The 18,937-nt window shown below is 41.1% G+C and overlaps 1 protein-coding gene across 1 annotated transcript in view; it reads right to left on the bottom strand.

Moving 5' to 3' along the window:
- The window catches only part of RFWD2 (ring finger and WD repeat domain 2, E3 ubiquitin protein ligase), a gene marked incomplete at its 3' end in the record, with an annotated part of 90,516 nt that overhangs the window by 61,354 nt on the left and 10,225 nt on the right, over positions 1-18,937 (bottom strand). Inside the window, exons 7-10 of the mRNA XM_010140357.1 lie at positions 12,275-12,334; positions 10,345-10,421; positions 5,422-5,479; positions 1,497-1,611 (exon numbers count right to left, since the gene is read on the bottom strand). Of these exons, the coding sequence (XP_010138659.1) occupies positions 1,497-1,611; positions 5,422-5,479; positions 10,345-10,421; positions 12,275-12,334 (310 nt within the window). The remainder of the gene's footprint in view (positions 1-1,496; positions 1,612-5,421; positions 5,480-10,344; positions 10,422-12,274; positions 12,335-18,937) is intronic.

Genomic DNA, 18,937 nt, shown 5'->3' with positions numbered 1-18,937 from the left:
AAACTTAATCAAGAATCACTTCTGCTCTTGGTGTGGCTGACGAATATGAATACAAAACCCATTCATATTTATAGTTCCAATTATGAAGAAAAATGTCCTCTACAAGGGAATGCTGGGAAGAGCCCCATTTGTTATCCTTGGCTAAGAAGTATTATTTTAACATAAACACCATGATGCATCACTAAGCACTGCAAGAAGACATCTCAGTGCGATCTGTGAAGTACTGTCTTCTGCAAAGCTCTTGTGAGCACTTCACAGGAAACCGACTGGTCACATACAACCGGCTTCTCCCATCTTCCGGCTACCAAAGCACTTCTAAGTGCTGCATTCCTTGTGAAAATGGTTTTGCTGTGCCAGAGAACTGAGTCAGTCACTGCTCTGAAGCAGGCAGAAGATGCAGACATATCTAAGAGCAAGCTCCCCTAAAACACACTGCAGCTTTTAAACTTAAAGCCAATGTATGTATTTTAAATAAAAAAAAAAACAATCCTCATTTTTATTTATTTCTTTTAAAGTGAATAAAACAAATTCATGAAGAAAAAAAAGTGAGGGTTTCTACCCCAGCTCTCTTGCTGATCACTGTGTTCTGGAAGATCGGTCCTTGCTTTCTAAGGTTACAAGCAAAGACATTCTGCTCCACCAACCGCTGCCTGGTTCTCTCTTGTCCTTCGGATATTTCTCCCCTCCCCTGAGTCTGCAGGCTGTCACTCTTCATACGAGCTGCAGCTCACAGCTTGGTGCTGCAAATCTCTTGCCTTCCACAGTCCATTGCTTGAAACTTTCTTCCCCAAGGCTGGTTTCTTCCCCAGGGGGGCTGCAGAGCAACCCTCAAGACATGTTCATTTGACCCATTCATTTATTAAGAGAACCTTGACACGTAATTAAGAACCATCCATCCAGGAGGTAACTATTACTCTCATTGTTGTCACGCTGTTACTCAATTATGAATGAGGCAATCTCGGTGATTGTGAAAACAGCTTCTAATTCTACAAAACAAGCCTTAAACCTAAGGCGTGCCCCATGGGACAACAACGCCGCTGCACACTCAGCTTTTATACTCCAAGCCATTTGTTAACCAAAACTCATAAAGCATAACCTCAAAGTGTCCTACTGCATGTTAAAAGCAGGAAAATTTATCAGTTTATGTTTATACCTCTACAGTATTTCAACAGTGCTGTTTTTAACTGCTGTTTTAGTAGAAAGACAACCCAAGCACTGCTTTCAAACATTCGCATCTTTAGAATGAGTCAGGGAAATCGTTTATCATGGGTTATGCCCTTCACAGTACAGGATTAAAGTGACAGGATTAAATTCCTAAATTTAGCAAGATTGGTCAAGAAAAGCAAAATGAGATGATTGGAGTAACACATAAATATGTATAGCAACATTCCCCTGCAAGGAAGAGGCAAAAGCTGTTCTGTCAAAAGCAAGTCTTTTCTGAGGACTGTAAGAGGTAACTGATGTCAAAAGCTGAACACTGCACAAAAGGAACTCACCTGCGACACGAGTCATCCTGGTGGAAAAATAGCACTGCTCTAGGTCCTCGAAATGAGCTGTGAGCCGCTTGCGTCGTGAGGCTAGCGTGCTGTTATACCACGGCTGCTTTTTGGTCTGAATGGAGAAGAGAGAATGTTGCAGAAAGGTAAAGCCAAGCCTGGGTTTCACTTCAATAGATTTTACCAAATCATGAACAATTTGTACATTACACGTGAAGGGTTTGATGTGTAAAACGACAATAAATGAAGATCTTGCCACTGTTAACAGTTATCCTTAGGGTTTTGCACTGCACCCTTTACCTTGGCAAAAGGAGAAAAGCTGCTTTTAGGTAGTTCCTGTCTCCTGAACCTTTGCAAATGATTCAATTTCAGCCCCATACGCAGGACAGACAGCAGCAACCCTTGGGGAGTCACATCTTCCATTTATACAGAGATGGTAGAGGCCAAAGATACCGGGCTTCCAGCTTCACACACCGAACAAACTGTACAACAAAATTCCTAGATCCCTGGCAGACCTCTCATTAAAGAGAGGCGTTCGTTTTAAAGAGTTAGTTACCGGATTATCTCTTTTGAAGCAGCTCAGCTTTACAGAGACTTACTAAGCAAATAAAGATAGAAGCCAAGGACACCATGAAGTTCAGATGTTAATTGAAAAGGAGTCCATGAAACTCCTCATTAAAGCCATTTCCCAACCTACACAAGCAGTAATAGTGAGAGGCAAAACCAGAGGAGTGAAACTAGGTAAGTAAGCTCTTCTGAAGCAAAACAGAAAACACAGCTCTTCTCCGTTTAATCACTAGTAAGGAAAGGGAACAAATTCCTCTGCTATATAAAAACCATGAAGAGCACCTTGTTTTTCGTTTAGTCTCGCATATCACATACTCAAAGCTAGCAGAGCAAATTTAAGATTTGAGAACCACTACAGTCCACTCAAATTCTGCTTATACCTGGATGAACAGTAATCTAATATTTTAGGGAGAAAGCAAAGCCCAAACCAACGGAACTTCCAGACCGTTTCCCATGCACTGACATTGCAGCTCACACTTGCACATTGAGAGCACCTATAGGCTATGCAGCTTGTTTCATCTCAAAAGCAACCCTGGTCTCAATACACAACTGGAACAACTAGAACTGGAAACAATCTTACATCAACGCCTTTTAACTACAAGGATCTACAATTTCACAGCTTTAAGAAATGCTTAACAGAACGCTTTTATAGCATCTTCCTATTAATTTTGCATGCTGGCCTGCAAGGGCTCCAGCCTCTCTCAGCACATCAGGAGCAGTCGGGCTCAAGATGACTTCAAGCATCAACAAATAATCACTTCAGTCTCAAGTTCAGATGAGCTGCCTATGACATGATGAGCAATATAACCCAGGCTCGAGTCTGACCTGCTGGATGAGCTCAGTCCACATCGAGATGGAATTGATGGTGGTATTTGCCTGCTGTTTGGACCTACTGGGTCTCCAGAGAAAGATTCCACCCAGAGCAGGTCGCAGGGTAGCATATGGAGACCCAACTGTGCTGTGAATCAATCTGCATTAAGCCACCTTCTTCAGATCCTCCACAGCTAAGCAGCCTAAACTGCTCATGTTCTACCAAAACATTTATTTGGTTTCTACAAAGTCTACTCCCTGACTACTTGTTAAGCAATGCTGGAAAAAGGAGCAAAATAAGGGAAAAGAGAAAACATACCCAAGCAATTTTATTCAACTACTAAAACTACTATAGTTGTCCTGTTTGAGGACATCAGTTCAACAGAGGGTTACTGTTATCAAGAGTGATTTCACTGTCTGAACTGCACCAAGTGCTCTAAAGAGACCTCTATCAACTGTTGAAAAGCTTCACAGCTACACACCGGCTCCAGAAAAGAAAGGTACTGCCACTAAACACTACCTGCACAATTCCCCAGGGCCTATGTGGCTTGTCCACTATTTACTCCTGCACCTCAGCTTCTGGAAGAAAACTGTCCCGTAGCTTTGCAGTGCATAAATCCTTCCCTATGAACATGCTCGTAAGCAGAAAGTAATGCACAAAGTAATTATAAGGAGAAAACAAACTATGCTGGCCATCCTAACAGAGATTCTTACTGCCAGCACTGCCCAATCGATGATTTTTGCCATGACTTACAATCAGAAAATAGCACAATTGAATTTGTATTCTTATAACAGTTTTTATGGTGAAGCCTTGCTGAAATTACACCACCTTTCAAAAGGAAGTACTTAACCTCAAGAGTTCTTTCAACTCCCCATCCAAACATATATTAAAGCTTAGTTTGAAAATTTATACTGGAGTATACAAATCTTGCACTCTTGAGGACAAAAAAAGATCATCATTCTCACACAAATAAGGCTGTCCTATAGAATGTCCTACAGAACGTCTAGAAAGTCTGGGTTGGTTTTGTGCACTTGTCAGCAGCATGTAAGCAGAAAGTAATGCACAAAGTAATTATAAGGAGAAAACAAACTATGCTGGCCATCCTAACAGAGATTCTTACTGCCAGCACTGCCCAATCGATGATTTTTGCCATGACTTACAATCAGAAAATAGCACAATTGAATTTGTATTCTTATAACAGTTTTTATGGTGAAGCCTTGCTGAAATTACACCACCTTTCAAAAGGAAGTACTTAACCTCAAGAGTTCTTTCAACTCCCCATCCAAACATATATTAAAGCTTAGTTTGAAAATTTATACTGGAGTATACAAATCTTGCACTCTTGAGGACAAAAAAAGATCATCATTCTCACACAAATAAGGCTGTCCTATAGAATGTCCTACAGAACGTCTAGAAAGTCTGGGTTGGTTTTGTGCACTTGTCAGCAGCATGGCTATGCTATTAATTTCGCCTTTAAAACAGAAAGAGGAGTACTGAGACAAGTAGTGTCAGCAGAGAATAAAGGGACCGTACCATATCAGGGTCCGGCATGTAAAGTCTCCATCCTCATTTTACTCGCTCTCTGAAGTGAGGTAGAGCTATAGTTTGTTCAAGCCAAAATCTCCCAAGACCACAGGAGCAGGAACAACAAGCATTTTCCTACAGATGGAATTTTCTCATTGCCAATTAGTTTTACAGCTGCAACCCCCCAAACGTGCAGGCACACCTATATGCATATCAGCCCGAAATTCAGCTGTTTTTCTTTTACATCAGCTGCTCAATCAGATAAGATCCAGCAGCACTTCTCCCTGTTAATCCACCAGTTTTACACTGCCTTGGGACACAGATGGTCCACCACCACCAGAGAGTACCAAAGGCATGAGCTGGCACACACCAAACAGTCCATCTGTCTAAATCAGAACCGTTTAACCTTTTTGAGCTGAGGGTATCGGTGTCATCTTCCCAGCCCAGCCGAATCACTCTGAGCTGCAAGACTGCGGCAGTGCTGGGAGGCCCCATGGATCACACAGTTTGCAGGCCTCCTGCTAAACGGCTTCACTGTATAGGGAACTTCTTACTTCTGTGTGAGTTTAGAATGTAGTTTGCGAGGTCCCAAAAAAGGACAAACGATGGAACTCCTGTATGTTTGGAGAATTAATGTTTGCTTTGAAAGTCAAGCCTGAGCCAAATTATTGAAGTCAATGCAAAGTGTCAGGGATTTACCTCCCTTCCCCAAGCGCTGCCCACTTGGGAGAAGAGATGAAGAGCAAAAAATATCCCCATTTCCCTGGAAGAGTCAGTTTAGGGAATAAATTCAGGCATCTAAACGTATTATACTGGATTTCTTCGATGATGTCAGCATGGACACTCAAAATCACGCACAGTCATTCCTACAGCTGTTGTCTTGGCTCCAGTTTGAACATAACACCAGGTAAAACCACCTGCCGGACTTGAGTTGACCAGTAGCCTGGACACGGACAGGGTTGTGCCCAATCTCCGTGTTAGCTCTCCCATCCCCCCTGTGCAGAGACACGTGTGTTACCTTACCTGAGAGCTGCCACTGAAGCCTGGAGGCTGGCTGTACTCCGTGGAGTCAATAATACTACTGCAAAACCAAAAGAAATAGTCTGCTTAAATCACTGCGCCAACATCCTTTATATTTTTTAACCTGTTTGCTATTTCCCCCTTCACATCCTGCAGCATACTTGCCTTTGAAATTGTTTTTTTCAGACAGGGAACACAAATTATTTTTTGTTTGGGGGGTTTGGGAGGGACTTTTTTTTTTAGTATGGGGATATCCTAGAGCAGAATGCTGTCACACACAATTACAGGTCGTTTCTAATTAGAACGCAAAAGTGTATCTTTTGCATTAAAATCACAGGACAAGATATGTGAAACAGCACTGTGAAAAGCTACAAAAATCATGTAAGACACTAGTATACCAGCCATCTCTGAAGATACACAAAACACAAGAAATGAAATACAGAAATAAACAAAAAAAATATTGACAGCCAGGATTACTATTATTAGAAAATTCTACAACATATATAGCTATCATGACAAAATATACCTTAAATCACTGTTTTCAAAACACAGCATATTTATGCAAATACAAGAGCTTTAACAAAATCTCCACAAGAGATTTGCGAAAGGATCTACTGGTATAAACAGAAGACAAGTGGTTCAGTACTCTTGCACATATGGGCAAAATATTCAGCTGTCACAATAAGACCCCAGAGCCAGATTAAATCAAAATTTTTAATTTAAATTTTATTTTAAATTTTTTAATCAAATTTAAAATACTTTGAGGACAAGAATATTGTTTTATTAATTTTGGAGAACACATTACAAACATGACCATGATTTACTCCTAAATTCTTTAGAACCCACTTGCTTCTGCAGTCATTTGGCTTGGACAGAAAAACTACCTGGGTTTGCTATTCTCAACCTCAGATTTAAGCTGAAGGTTTCTTGAAAAGCTGCCAGAATACTGCTACAGGTCCTGGTTTTGTGAAAGGTCATTGTATTTATTGATGTTTATGTCACAGCTGCCAGAGCTGATGTGGAGACTTGACATTCCTAGTCATAAAACAACCAGTTTGGCTGAAATGCTGCTTGGGCACCTGTAAGTCTAGAAGGATGCAACAGTGGTACAAGTGCTTAAATATTTCTCTGAATGTTTTAAAGCTCCCCTGGAGGTGGAAAGAAGTAGAAGATGAGAGATGATTTTGAAAGCCTCATTAGTGGTTAACTTGTAAGATGAGATTGATCAGGATTGTTACAGGCAAGACGAAAGCTGCAAGCCAAGAAAATCTGACAGATAAGAATCATTGTTTGCTGAGAGCTATTGCAAGGGAGAAAACAGCAAAACTTTCAAGCATGGTTGGGGACAACAAACTTTAAATTAGAATGTGGCCAAATGAAATAATGAAACAAGTACAGCAAAGCCTGCCAGGAACAGCACGAATAAGATGCTTGGCTGGAAAGCGATGAAAAAGTGCTGCACTCCAAGACAGGTACAGTGGCAATTAACAGCAAAACACACCAACTTAGAGCGTCTAGTCTCGTTTTGCTGCAGGTTGTCTGGTGATGTAAAGCCTTCAAGAGCGCAGACGTCATCTCCCTAACCAGAATACAAATTCAAAGGCTTTTCTGTGCGGTGCCTGCAGCTGAGTTAACTGGCGGATGCTTGAATGCTTTCCCTTTTAAAAATAGCAAATAATCAGAAAATTACTAAAGGTATCTGCAAATTCTCTTTAAAGAGCTGTAACATTAAGTTCAATTAGGAAACGCAGCTACACTAACACGCCATCTAAAAACCTGGAACAACAAAATTGCAGCAACCTCCAGACTCTAAATCCTATTTGTTATATCCTTATGGGGGTGGGAGGGGGCAACTAGAACAAATGGAGGGGAAAGATCAGGATTTCGGTAACTGAATCAGAGTTACCAGGCAACTGATTTTTAGATCAGAATCCTTCCCCAGAAACTCCTATTAGAGTGATAGTTATTGCTGTTACTGCCTAAATACACAGTCATGGAGTTGTTTATTGTATCTCCTATTTGCACCATTTACTGGTAGCAAAAATAGCACACGCGCCTGTTCACAAAAACCCTACACAGAACTATTTGTTCTCCTCCCTTATTCCTCCCCTCTTGCGCTCTATCAGTGTACAAGCCCAGCAATCTGCAACACTGTAAACAAGCACTATGCTATTACCCAATTTAATATTTCATCATACCCTGCACGAGCAGAAGAGCAAACGTGTTTCTCGAAGCAGAGAACGTATTGAACATGATGGCTCTACTTTTTTTTTGTTAAAGAACTTATGAAGGAAGATGGAGGGAAACATAGTAACTCCACGTTTTGAAGATGTTAAGAGTGTGGCATGAAAAAAGCTACAAACAATGGAAAGAAACAGAAGTCATGAAGTCAGCCTATGATTTAGAGGAAGTACATGAATATGAGCAAGTCGCTAGAGACCAGATCACACCAAATTCCAAAGAACTCTATTTTCTTGAACTTAAAATTCAAAGGCTGAAGAGATTTTCTTCCATCTCAGCATGGGTCTATGATAACCTTGTACTATTTCAAATTAGTAAATTTTTTTTATACAATTATGTTTCATTAGCAGGGCGTCAAGAACGTTAACAAGTCATATTCCAATTTAAATACCCCACTGTAATCCACTGATAAGTTAAAAAGTCTCTGCAAGTTTTCAACACTTTAACATGGGAGGGAAACCATCCCAAAATATATTTGTATTTCATTCTTAGTGGTTCACAGCATCTCCAAAATGCACTTTGGAGATTAAATACTTCAGTTAACAGAACTGAAAAAAAACGAGCATATTTTAAGCACCTTTCAGTTGTCCTGCAGCATTCTTTCTGAGGAGGAATCAAAGTCACCAGTTTTGAGATACTCTCAAAAGCTTACATCTAATGTTCGAAAAGAAAAGGAATTAAGTGGTAAGCCTATCTGGAATCTGGGGGACTCTGAGATGTGCTAATTCATGCCAATTCAATTACTAGAATTACACAAAACTGTCAGGATAGGATGAGGACAGAAGTTACTGGAGTCCTGCAACACCCAATGCCTAGTCAGACACTTTCTTCACACGCTACTTTCTCTTCAACCACTCAAGGCTACTTAATGCAGGAATGTCACAGAAAACAGAAAAGGGGTCCTCTCAAGCTAAGAGAAAAAGGCAACCCTACGTAGCCTAGCAAACCTCTAAATATCCTATTATATTACACCCCCTGCCAGAGAAGAAACCAAAAGTTCAAGACACAGCCGAGATGGAACCAGACAAGTGTAAGAAGATGGGGCGAAAAAGAGCCCACGATCTCTGTACCTGCCATGATGTCACCCACCACCACCTCCCCGCAGACCTCAGGTGAAGCACATCAATCCAAAGTCACTACAATATTTTGGCCTCTATCTTACATCTCCAGAAGCAAGAACTGAGAATGACTGACCCTAGGATGTGAAATAAACAGGCAAAAAGGAATAATAAGAAATTCTCAGTAGACTGAACCCAGTGCAGGTCTCATACACCACATTTTTTCCCCCCCCTCAACTCTTTCATCTAAAGTCCTGGGCTTAAAAATGTAATTCCAGCTTTCAACAGATAAAAAAAAGTTCTTTTACAGCTTGTTTGTTAGTTTGGCTCAAGTAAGACAGATACATTTCTATTCCTAGGTACAATCTTCTATTAAAAAAAGAAAGGTTTCTTGGCCTGAAGGTGTTTGACACGTAAGAAATTCAGCCCAACGCCACTCAGGTTTTCCCCAAGCAGCAGTATGACTAAGCAAACAGCGAGCAATCTCTTTAATAGCCAATAAGCAGAAAACCAGTAGGACTTGACAAGAATCTTATCAGTTTCTCGGCAAAACAGCAATAACCCACATCAAAAAATGCACCTGAACGCAAAGAATTAAACAAGCAGTGAAAAGCAGAATAACAAATGCTGTTCCCATCCATGTTGGCTACATTCCTGTCCTTTCCTTCAGGACCAGACAGAACTTCACAGAAATACCAGAGATTCTAGTCTCGGTGTCCAGAAATAGCATCGTGGTAAGAAATCCCAGCCAATATTGCTAGGCTTCTTCCCAGAGCACTGCATCTGAATCTCAGCAGGGGAGGAAATCCAATCATTTTTTTACTTACTTCTGGGCTATTAGGTTTAGAGCTGCTAATTACAGAAAAGGTACCACTACAATTCTGTAACAGAAGCCAACAAACTAGAGAACTCTACTACTAAGACACAGGAGAGATGATAATTTAATAACATAACTTGGCCCTGTGAAATCAGAGCTTTCTTACAAACAAAAACCACAGCTATAAAGCAGTGGAGCAATTCCAACCCTGGCACGTGCAACTTGGACACAAGAAGCATCTGCAATTTTATCATCAAGGAACCAGACTATACAATATTCCAGACAAAAATCCACATGGAAATTATGTTATTAGAAAGGCTTTTAATTAAATCCAAACAGGCAGCAGATAAACAGAATCAAGAGGCTGTGCATTTTAAATTTAGATCCTGGGAGCCCATACCTTTAGCCATTCACGCTGAGGAGGGAAGCCAGAGGACACCAATATCATACAAAATTAAGACCTTCCATATGCCAAGCAGGACTGCATAAAGGTAGCACGTATTTAACAGTATTATTTCATACAATTACAAAAGGTTATGACTCAGGTTAACTAGTCCAGGCTACATTTAAAACCATCACCTTTCCACAGTTTCTAGTTTAGAGCAGACTTTTCATCCAACTGAAGACTCAGATGGATTCTTCTTCACTGCTTTGCTCAAAGTTTATACCAATCAAAAGCAGAACAGGCAAACACCATACAGCTTTCAAAAAACTAGTTTTGCTGGTGTTTTGGGCATGGCTCAGAGAGGACTAGCAAGTACCGTGCAATATGTACAGCTTGAAATCCAGGTTGAGTTGCAAGCTCCATACCTGTGCGAAGGTGAGGGAGCCTCAAACTGCGGCACTGTACTGTCCTCACTGACTGGGGAGTAGGAGCCACTCATCTCCTGAAACAGAAAGGCACGTTACAGCAAAGATTGACACATGAATAGTGGCATTCACACAGTAATATCTGCTTGGCCAAGTAGATAACCAACTGTACCTACACTTACTCAGTTCTCACCTAGAAGTCTTTACTAAACCTGAAGAAACATGGAATAACCGAAAAAAAAAATCAGACTGAGAAATCCTACAACTGCAGTGCTTTTTGCCCCCAATGAGACAGTTCTGGACTTTATACTCCAAAAATCAACGGATTTGGATGCCATCCAATTGCCTCTAACCCACCACCTCACTTAAACATGGCAGGATAAGCAAGCTGTAGCTGTGTTTGAGATACACACAAGCTTCTCTAACAGCCTTCATGGCTGGAAAGTAGCGCTGGATTATGGGCCGTGGCAAGAACAGTCACCAGAAGACAGGGCAAAAGTGATACGTGCCCCAGACCTAAAAGAGGCTCTATCAGTCTTCTGTGGGGCAAGTGCACAAGAAACAAACTGCACATAAACTGGGCTTTGTCACCGCCCGACTAAGTCACTGCTGCGCACCCAGTGTGAGACTGTGCCTTTCATCTGCTTGAGAAATGGAAACGATGCAGGATGCTGCAGCTCATTAGTTTGGGGGGCAAAGTGTTGCAGGACAACATTACTAGTGCTTTTCAAACTCCCACTAGGTGCTCATTAGTTGTTGGGTACGAAGTAGAATATTTGTGAGAAGAGAGACGCCAGGCTCTGGAGGTCAGGACTAAGGTCACTATCACATACCAGCTACGTACCCCTGCTGCAGTCCACTGAAGTGCCTGATTAAAGAGCAGAAAAGCAGGTAGCTAGATATTGAGGTATCCCGCAGCTTTGGGAATAGCTTCTCCTAGATCTGAAGACCTACTTTACCAGTCTCAAAGAAACATGCTAAGGTGTTTATTTCCCAAGAGCTGAGAAACATTTAGGGAAATAGGTCTGAAAAATGCAGTTATCTACCATGTTAAAATTGGCATAGCTATCAGCTGAAGGGAAGTTCCTACAGCTGTCAATTCTATTTGTATTTTGATAACTCATGTGTATAAACCGGAAGTGAAGAAATCTAAAAGGCTTTTGGGCAGTGGCTAGGAGCTCATGCTGACTGCTTGAGACAAGCAAGAGAGAAGCAGACCTGCAAACTGATTCCCAAGCTCTAAGGGAATGTTTTGAGAAGCGGCAGCCTGATACATTCCCGAAACACCAGTATCATACTCCAAGATCAAATCACTAGAATGCTTAGAGAAAAGGACCAAGGAGGAACCTCAGGACTCAGTAAGGACAGAAGGATTGAGCTGATGGGTTTAGAAATACTCAGAGAATACTTCTTAGCAAAAAATCTCAAGAGAACCATATCATTGAGGAATTAAGAGAATTACAGCAGGAGGTGGCAGATTGCTTCTGTTGTGACATGCAGCAGGAGCTGGTTCTGCTCTTACCCAGCTTCTGTATTACAGCACCCCCCAATACCTCTCCATTTGCAGAGCAGCAGGCTGCTAAGATTTAAACAGCCTGTGCAAATAGCCAGAACACTGCAACATACAAAACTCCAAGTTATGATCAATATACTGGCTGCTGATTTCTAGCAATTACTCTAAAATATTTACTAGGAACACAAAGGAGTTGAAAGATACCATTCTATAAGAGCCAGGTTTCAATGAAGCCCCCTCTTACCAACCAGCAGCTCGCACACATCAACTAAATGAACAAATTTAAGTGCATCATCTGTTCATTTCCCCATTACGGACTCAAATGCCGTAAATTTAACACAGCAGCCCCACAGCAAGGCAGACAGCTTGATGAAAATGAAAAATTGCCGGAGTCAGAACAACGTCTGGGCACCTCACCTCTACTCGTTTAATATCTTCTTCCAGAACACTTAGCTCCTTCTGGATCTGCTCCAGTTGCTGTGGGTAAGAGAATGGGAGAAGTCTAAATCAATCTGCACTGCACTACCAAGATAAATTGCCATCTTGTCAGAGAGGAACCTGAACTATCTCAACTGGCACACTGCACAACTCAAAAGTCACGTGGCAGGAGGTTCACACGCGTAGATTAATGTAAGCATGCACACCAACCACATTCAAGACAAAGTGTGACACTGTGACACAGTGCAAAACAAGTGCACGAGGTACTTTGATATCAAAGAGACCCGCGTTATTCAGAGTAGTACTATTATGCTCCTCTAACATCTTTCATGCAAGGTATTTAGAACTGGTTTACAACCCTGAACATAATTAGAAAGAACACCTTGAAAGTGATCATTTCACCATTCAACACAATATGAAGTGTTTCAGTACAAGGTATTAAGAGTATTTCTCTTGCTAGCAGTTAGCCTGCCCTTTACCAATTTAAACTTACTGATAAAATCTCTGGATTGGCAAAAACCCCACTTATGACCATAGAGAGAATTGCTCCTGGTACCAAGCAAGTGCCGTGTGGCATTTTGTTCAAAGGTGTGATACTCACCTTGAATTACACTGTCAGCTCCAGTCAATTTGAGGGCTATTCCTGAAAGGGCCAGAAGGGGAATTCCCCTCTCACCCTTTTCTTCCCCTTCTTTGCATCACATGTAATATTTCTGAGGTTCAATTACTTTTCAGTCAGTCAGCAACCTGCTTCCACTCATCTCTAACAACTGTGAAGTCAAGGACTTGACAACTGTTTGCCCCTAAGCAAGAAAATCATGAAGTTACCAGCTCTAATTCCCCACCCTTGCTCAGCAGACACGTCCCATCCAAACACCCACAGGGCCTATATGCCTCCTTGCAAGACTCAAACACTCTCATATAGGTGAGACCTCCAAGTCTGGACCTAAATAGACAAAACTCAGCTCCAACGCAAGTCTGGTTTACTAAGACATACAAGTCTAGTGAATACATTGAGAACTGGACTCTCCTCAACTCACAGTAAATATCTACAAGCAGCTGCCACTGTGGCCTGTAACCAGAAGCTGTTACCAAGTTGCTAAGTCCCCCAAAGCTTATCAAACCCTCTAAAGGCCAGACAAATTTTTGTCATTTTGTATTTCCAAGGAAATACCAAATTGCCCACATCCAACGCTACTAGTATTGTGAGACATATTAGTCTGAGTATGACATATTCCCAAGAACATTTGGCAAGCTACTCTCAAAGGTTTATTCACTTGAGTGCTGAAGCTTGATCCTTTAAGCGGTGGAAAGTCTTGCTTAAGCAAAACCACACCCACCAGTTAAACCTGCGCTATTGGTCAACATTCCAAATACCTGTGTGCTGTGCATTAGATAATGCACCATTTTAATTTACCTTCTCAAAGTTGGGAAAAACCTTCTGTCCCTGAAGAGAGGAGAAGGAGGAACTGCTGGGTCCACACCTGGTTCTAATATGGTGGCTGCTTCTTCCTTGGAATGAGGTGACATTGTATTTACACCCCAATCTCTCTACTCTGAAGGTTGCAGTTTATATTTAATTTGAGTCACAGACAGCACAAGCTTAATGGTTTAAAACCAGACTGCCACAGATAATTTACAAATCACTGCTCCATAACAGATAATTCCATTTTCACTTGCAAAACCCACAGCACGAATAGCAGGTGGTGTTACAGCTCCAAGATTCATGGTGAAGTGACACTTACGGAGCATCGCTCCTGCCTGCGCTCAGCTCCAGCAGACAAATACCATTAGTCCCCCACTTTTATAAAACCCATTTAAAAAGAAGTTACACAAACACTTAGACGTTCCAAAACTACAGCAAGGAAACAAGCTATTCTACAATGTACTGGCTCACAGCCAAACCGAACAACCGAAAAGTAACTGACAGTTGTTGTCAGCACGTAAACAGGAGACCTTTTAGCAGGCAGAAGGGCAGAGACCTTTTTATTGGCTAGCTTTTGTTAACTATCGCACAGGGCCAGAATTACACCACTTGGGACTTCACTTGCTAATTATTCTTTCTAGTTACATTAAGGCAAGCAATTTTAACTTACTGTAAACTTACCCAACAGTAGCAAGTCTAAAAACTAAGCAAGTGTGTTTTGTGCTTATTTTAGGAAGAGTATTCTCACACCGTCAGCAAATGCCCACACTGAGACTTTTTTTGGTACGTTGGCTCAAGTGTTTGATGATTTTGCTTTAATCTATCAAAGACCTTAAATCAGTCAATGTTCATTCCAATTTAACTTTGAAAAATGAGACTAATAATTTATAAATGTCCCTCAGTGGCTGGCAATTAAGGGAAGCTAAATGAATTGTAAGTCCTTACAGCAGATCCAGAATTCTGGGCCCTTAATTTGATTTTCACTATGTTGGGCACAGAAAGCAAGCCAAGTCCTGTCCCAATGATGGGCAGAATCACGCCTGTCAAACTGCAGATTAAGTCAGCAAAAACATTTAGAATGGACACTGAAATGTATGCTAAAATACAAGTATATACTATAAACTCTCTTCTCAGACACAGACACTTTCTCAGAATGGAATAGGCCAATGTGGACAAGGAGAAAGCTTCAATTCAGCAGTTAAGCCTTATCATTTCAACTCCACTGGATGAAGTGTTCAGGTCCCAGGTTACACACAAACACATACATAAAAAAGAAAACCAATGACCTCAAAATTGCCCATGTTTCTTATAATCTCTGGAAAAGGGATTTCAGATATTACAGTGAAGCAGCAGCACAGTAGGAAAGGCAGGCTCTCAGACTGTTCTTTTTAGGTAACCTTTCAGATCCAAACCCCCCAAAACTCTAGTCTGAGGCTTAGACACACATACAAAGAGTTATTCAAAGACAACTCTCAGCCTTGGACTACGCGGGTGAAGTGAAACCCAGTGGTTAGAGTTGTGCAGAGACACCCCACTGTACCACTGAGTTTCCACATGAGACTCTTGGGTAGAAATATTAATTCGGACTGACACAAGGTGACACCAGCTCGTGGTCAGTTTGATTCCAGCTGGCTGTCTACTAACCCACGTAGCTGGGCACTGCACTAAGGTTTCGTTCTTGGGCTTCCTGTTTTTCCCAGACCAAGGGCCCCTCAGGAGGCAGTGACTTCATCTTTTGTGTTTGTACAGCGCAGACAAGTGGTCCTGACCGGGTCTCCTGATGCAAGTTCTACATGTTTGCAAAAAACTAAAAGCTCAGCAGAGCCTCCCAGTGCCACAGAGACAGAATGCATGAGAGAAGGAGTCATACACCCTCACCGACTGTCCAATTCTACAAAAAGCACAAGCAAAGATCAGCAGAAGTTATTCTCTACAGATATACTGTGAAATCACCAACGCTATTCCACCGAGTGGCTTAAACAGAGCATTTGGATTCATACTTTGATAGCTCACAAGTCACATTATGTTCAATCACACACCTTCAAGGCTCCAGTCCAAACCCCTCACACATTCATCACAATATACACCATAGATCAAGAAAAACAGATGAGACTATTACCAGAGGGAGCATCTTTTTTCCCCAGATACACAACGCCACTGCACCACCCAGAACAGGGTAGAAAATACCATCTGTCCAGCTGAGGAGGATAAATTGGGCAGTCTCTGTAGATAATCCCTTCATTCCATCCCACGACTTCATCCATCCATCATGATCTCTTCCTCCTCCTTGCTCTTCCATCAACTACTGCTCTAGCAAACTTCAGGGTAAACTTAAGTATCAGCAGCTGAAGCTCTCCTAAAGGTACTCAGTGAAATTAATTTCTTCCCGTAGAACCCAGTACCTCAATGTCAACTCTACAGCGAGTAAGATCAATTTCTCTCCTGGAAACCAGTTAGAAGTCTCGTCAGTCCCTGGGTTTTCCTTCCATTACCGCTTCAGATACAGAGCAACTATGGCAAGGAAGTAATCTTCAGAGTTGAGAGATTTTAATCTTTTAAATTATTTGCAAATCTCACTTATTTTGACACAATACTTCACCGTTACACAGTCTTTGCACAAGTGGAGAAAGGTTTCTTTTGGTGTGAAGGCAAGAACACACGAGCCTCCAGAAGTTACTTTCTTTGGCGCAACACGGCATCCAAGACTTTCAGATGCATGGCAGTCCATCTGTAACATATTTATCTGCAGGGAATATTTCTTCTCTTCAATCAAAACTTTCTCCAAATGGCAAATGTTTCCTCTTAACTGGGGACGAGCTAACAGAAAGGTTTGAGAACATACTGGTTGTGTTGTTTGACACCCAGGATTCCAAAGCGTAGGAGGAAGGAGATGCCTGGCTGATCAAAAATGTGTTTCTTATGTTGAATTTTCCTCCATCTTATTTAAACCCTCCAGTCTGGATTGCAAGAGTACTGCGCTCTCTGCTGCAGTAAGGACAGTCAGACTATACACTGATGTTTCTGTGACAGTCTCCAGCTTGCTGCTCACACACTAGCTGTGCCCTTGGCTTACTACCACTGCAGTCAGAGCTCATGTCTCTCACTGAGTAGCTTAGAAATGCAAATAGATTTTAAATACCAGTTATTTAAGTGCAATGCATAGTAAAGAGATTTCTATAGCTGTAAATTCACCTCAGGAGTCCTGGAATGTAATCAAGACTATATGACAACTTAAGAGCGTGACTGATTTCTAGTTCTGTCACCTCCTCTTGCTTACTCATTAGTTCATCCATGTGTGTATGCACAGAACAATAAGACCTGACAGATTAAGTGATTAACACCTGGTAATGACATCCCTGGAGAATTCATGCCTCTCATTCCCTGCAATTATCCCACAATAACTAATAACTCCTCTTATTTTTAGTATTTAACATGCTCACAATCTGGAGTAAGTGAAGACAGCTGGGTAGATACAGGCATTTGAGGCTGGAAAGAATCACAGTGATTCTGAAATGCTGAGCAGGCAACTCTGTGCCACAAACCTGAGACCTTTTGGGATTACTTCTCTGTCCCAGGACATTTACCAGCTAAAAACAGTCCCTATGCATTAGCAGACATAAAAGAGATCTTGCTTGGTAGGTATGAGAGACTTAATGCAACATTATCATTAGAAAGAAAAAGCCCAAGAAACATAAAAATGAAGTGACAGCTGCCAAGAGAAACACGAATTCATCTAGGGAGTATCGCCTGTATGCTGCAGAACTTGATTTGTGATACTAATTGTTAAGCTCTGTAGTCTCCTCCAGCCAGCAACGGCGCTGCTTCACAGCAAATGCTCCATCTGGATGCTGAGCTAACAATGTCTCAGGACAAATTATATATATGATATGGTGGATCTAACTTCATTTGGTAACATTCAAATCCTGACAAGGCAATTAGTAAGATCTCTTTTTAAAGCAATTAATATAAAACTGGGGAGAATTTTTTTTAGTAACTGATATCATCAGCTCTCTTAAAGCATTTGAGACAAAAGAACGTGTGATCACCTAAAAGTAAACAAAGTTAAACTTGCAAAAGTATTTCTGCAACACAGCTGAGCTTTAAAAGTCTGGCAGGAAAATATTAATTGTTAAAAGTCACAGGTTGTCGCGTTTGGTTTCCTTTGAAAATAGGAATAAAAAATACCCAAAGTCAAGTATTTCATTATTAAACTTGACCTTCCAGGCTCCTTGGATCCTTGATATCAACAGAACAGACTGCTGGATCAAAACAAATGGAGAGGGTGCATCCAATTACCTGAGCACACATGTGGAAAGGCAGACAGCCATGCCCAGCTGGCCTGAGAGGCAACCAGCTATTGCTGGTGATCAATACATTTCTCCCCTCCAAAACTATCTGTTATTTGTTGAAGAAGTATTTTCAAGCTTTAGACATTTGGTTTTGATCTTTTTCAAAGTAAGAATTTGTTTTTCTATTAGTATTGCCAAGGATTTGGGTTTTATGCCACACTGCCATAGGACAAAAAGAAAATTAAATACATAAACTTAAAAGAAAAAGGAGCTGCAAATACCTTTGTGCAAAGAACATGCAGTGAATTTCAGCTTGAAAGATCAATATTTTGGAGAGTTATGAACACATCAAACAGGATTTTTAATAGAAACTTCTGCAGGTACTGAACCTCACATTTATCTTCTAGTGAAATTATCAAAGTACAAGAGGCATTTGTCAAAATACTTGACTACAGCAATATTCTGAATTCTTAAGTACAAGTCCAGAAAGACACAGTTTTCTTCTAGACACAAACCACCCCCGATAAGCTCAAAAGTCACCATTTCATGAAGGCAGGAGAAAAACCCACAAAATTTATGAGTAAAATTAGTAAGGAGGGTTACAGGTAGTTAACTATATGCTTTGAACACTTACTGTACCAGTACACTAACTCTACAACAATATCTGCATTAACTAACAGAGTACCTGGTCTCTACGTAAGAGCTTGCAGTGTGTAATAAATAAAATCTGTTAAAATTGTGCAATAAATAATATTCAAAGACATTAGGAAACAAAGTCACCAGGCAATACTACATTCCCTTAAACAATTAAGCCAAAAATTTGAAACAATCACTCCCAGTCACACACAAAAGAAGGTTTTTTACTGAGAACTTCACGTTACAGCCATGGCTTACTGACTGAAACTGCAATTGCTCTGCAGTCATTCC

Source organism: Buceros rhinoceros, unplaced genomic scaffold (genome assembly GCF_000710305.1).
Source record: "Buceros rhinoceros silvestris isolate BGI_N320 unplaced genomic scaffold, ASM71030v1 scaffold340, whole genome shotgun sequence".
Taxonomy (NCBI): Eukaryota; Metazoa; Chordata; class Aves; order Bucerotiformes; family Bucerotidae; genus Buceros; species Buceros rhinoceros.
This window is presented reverse-complemented; position numbering and strand designations above follow the sequence as displayed.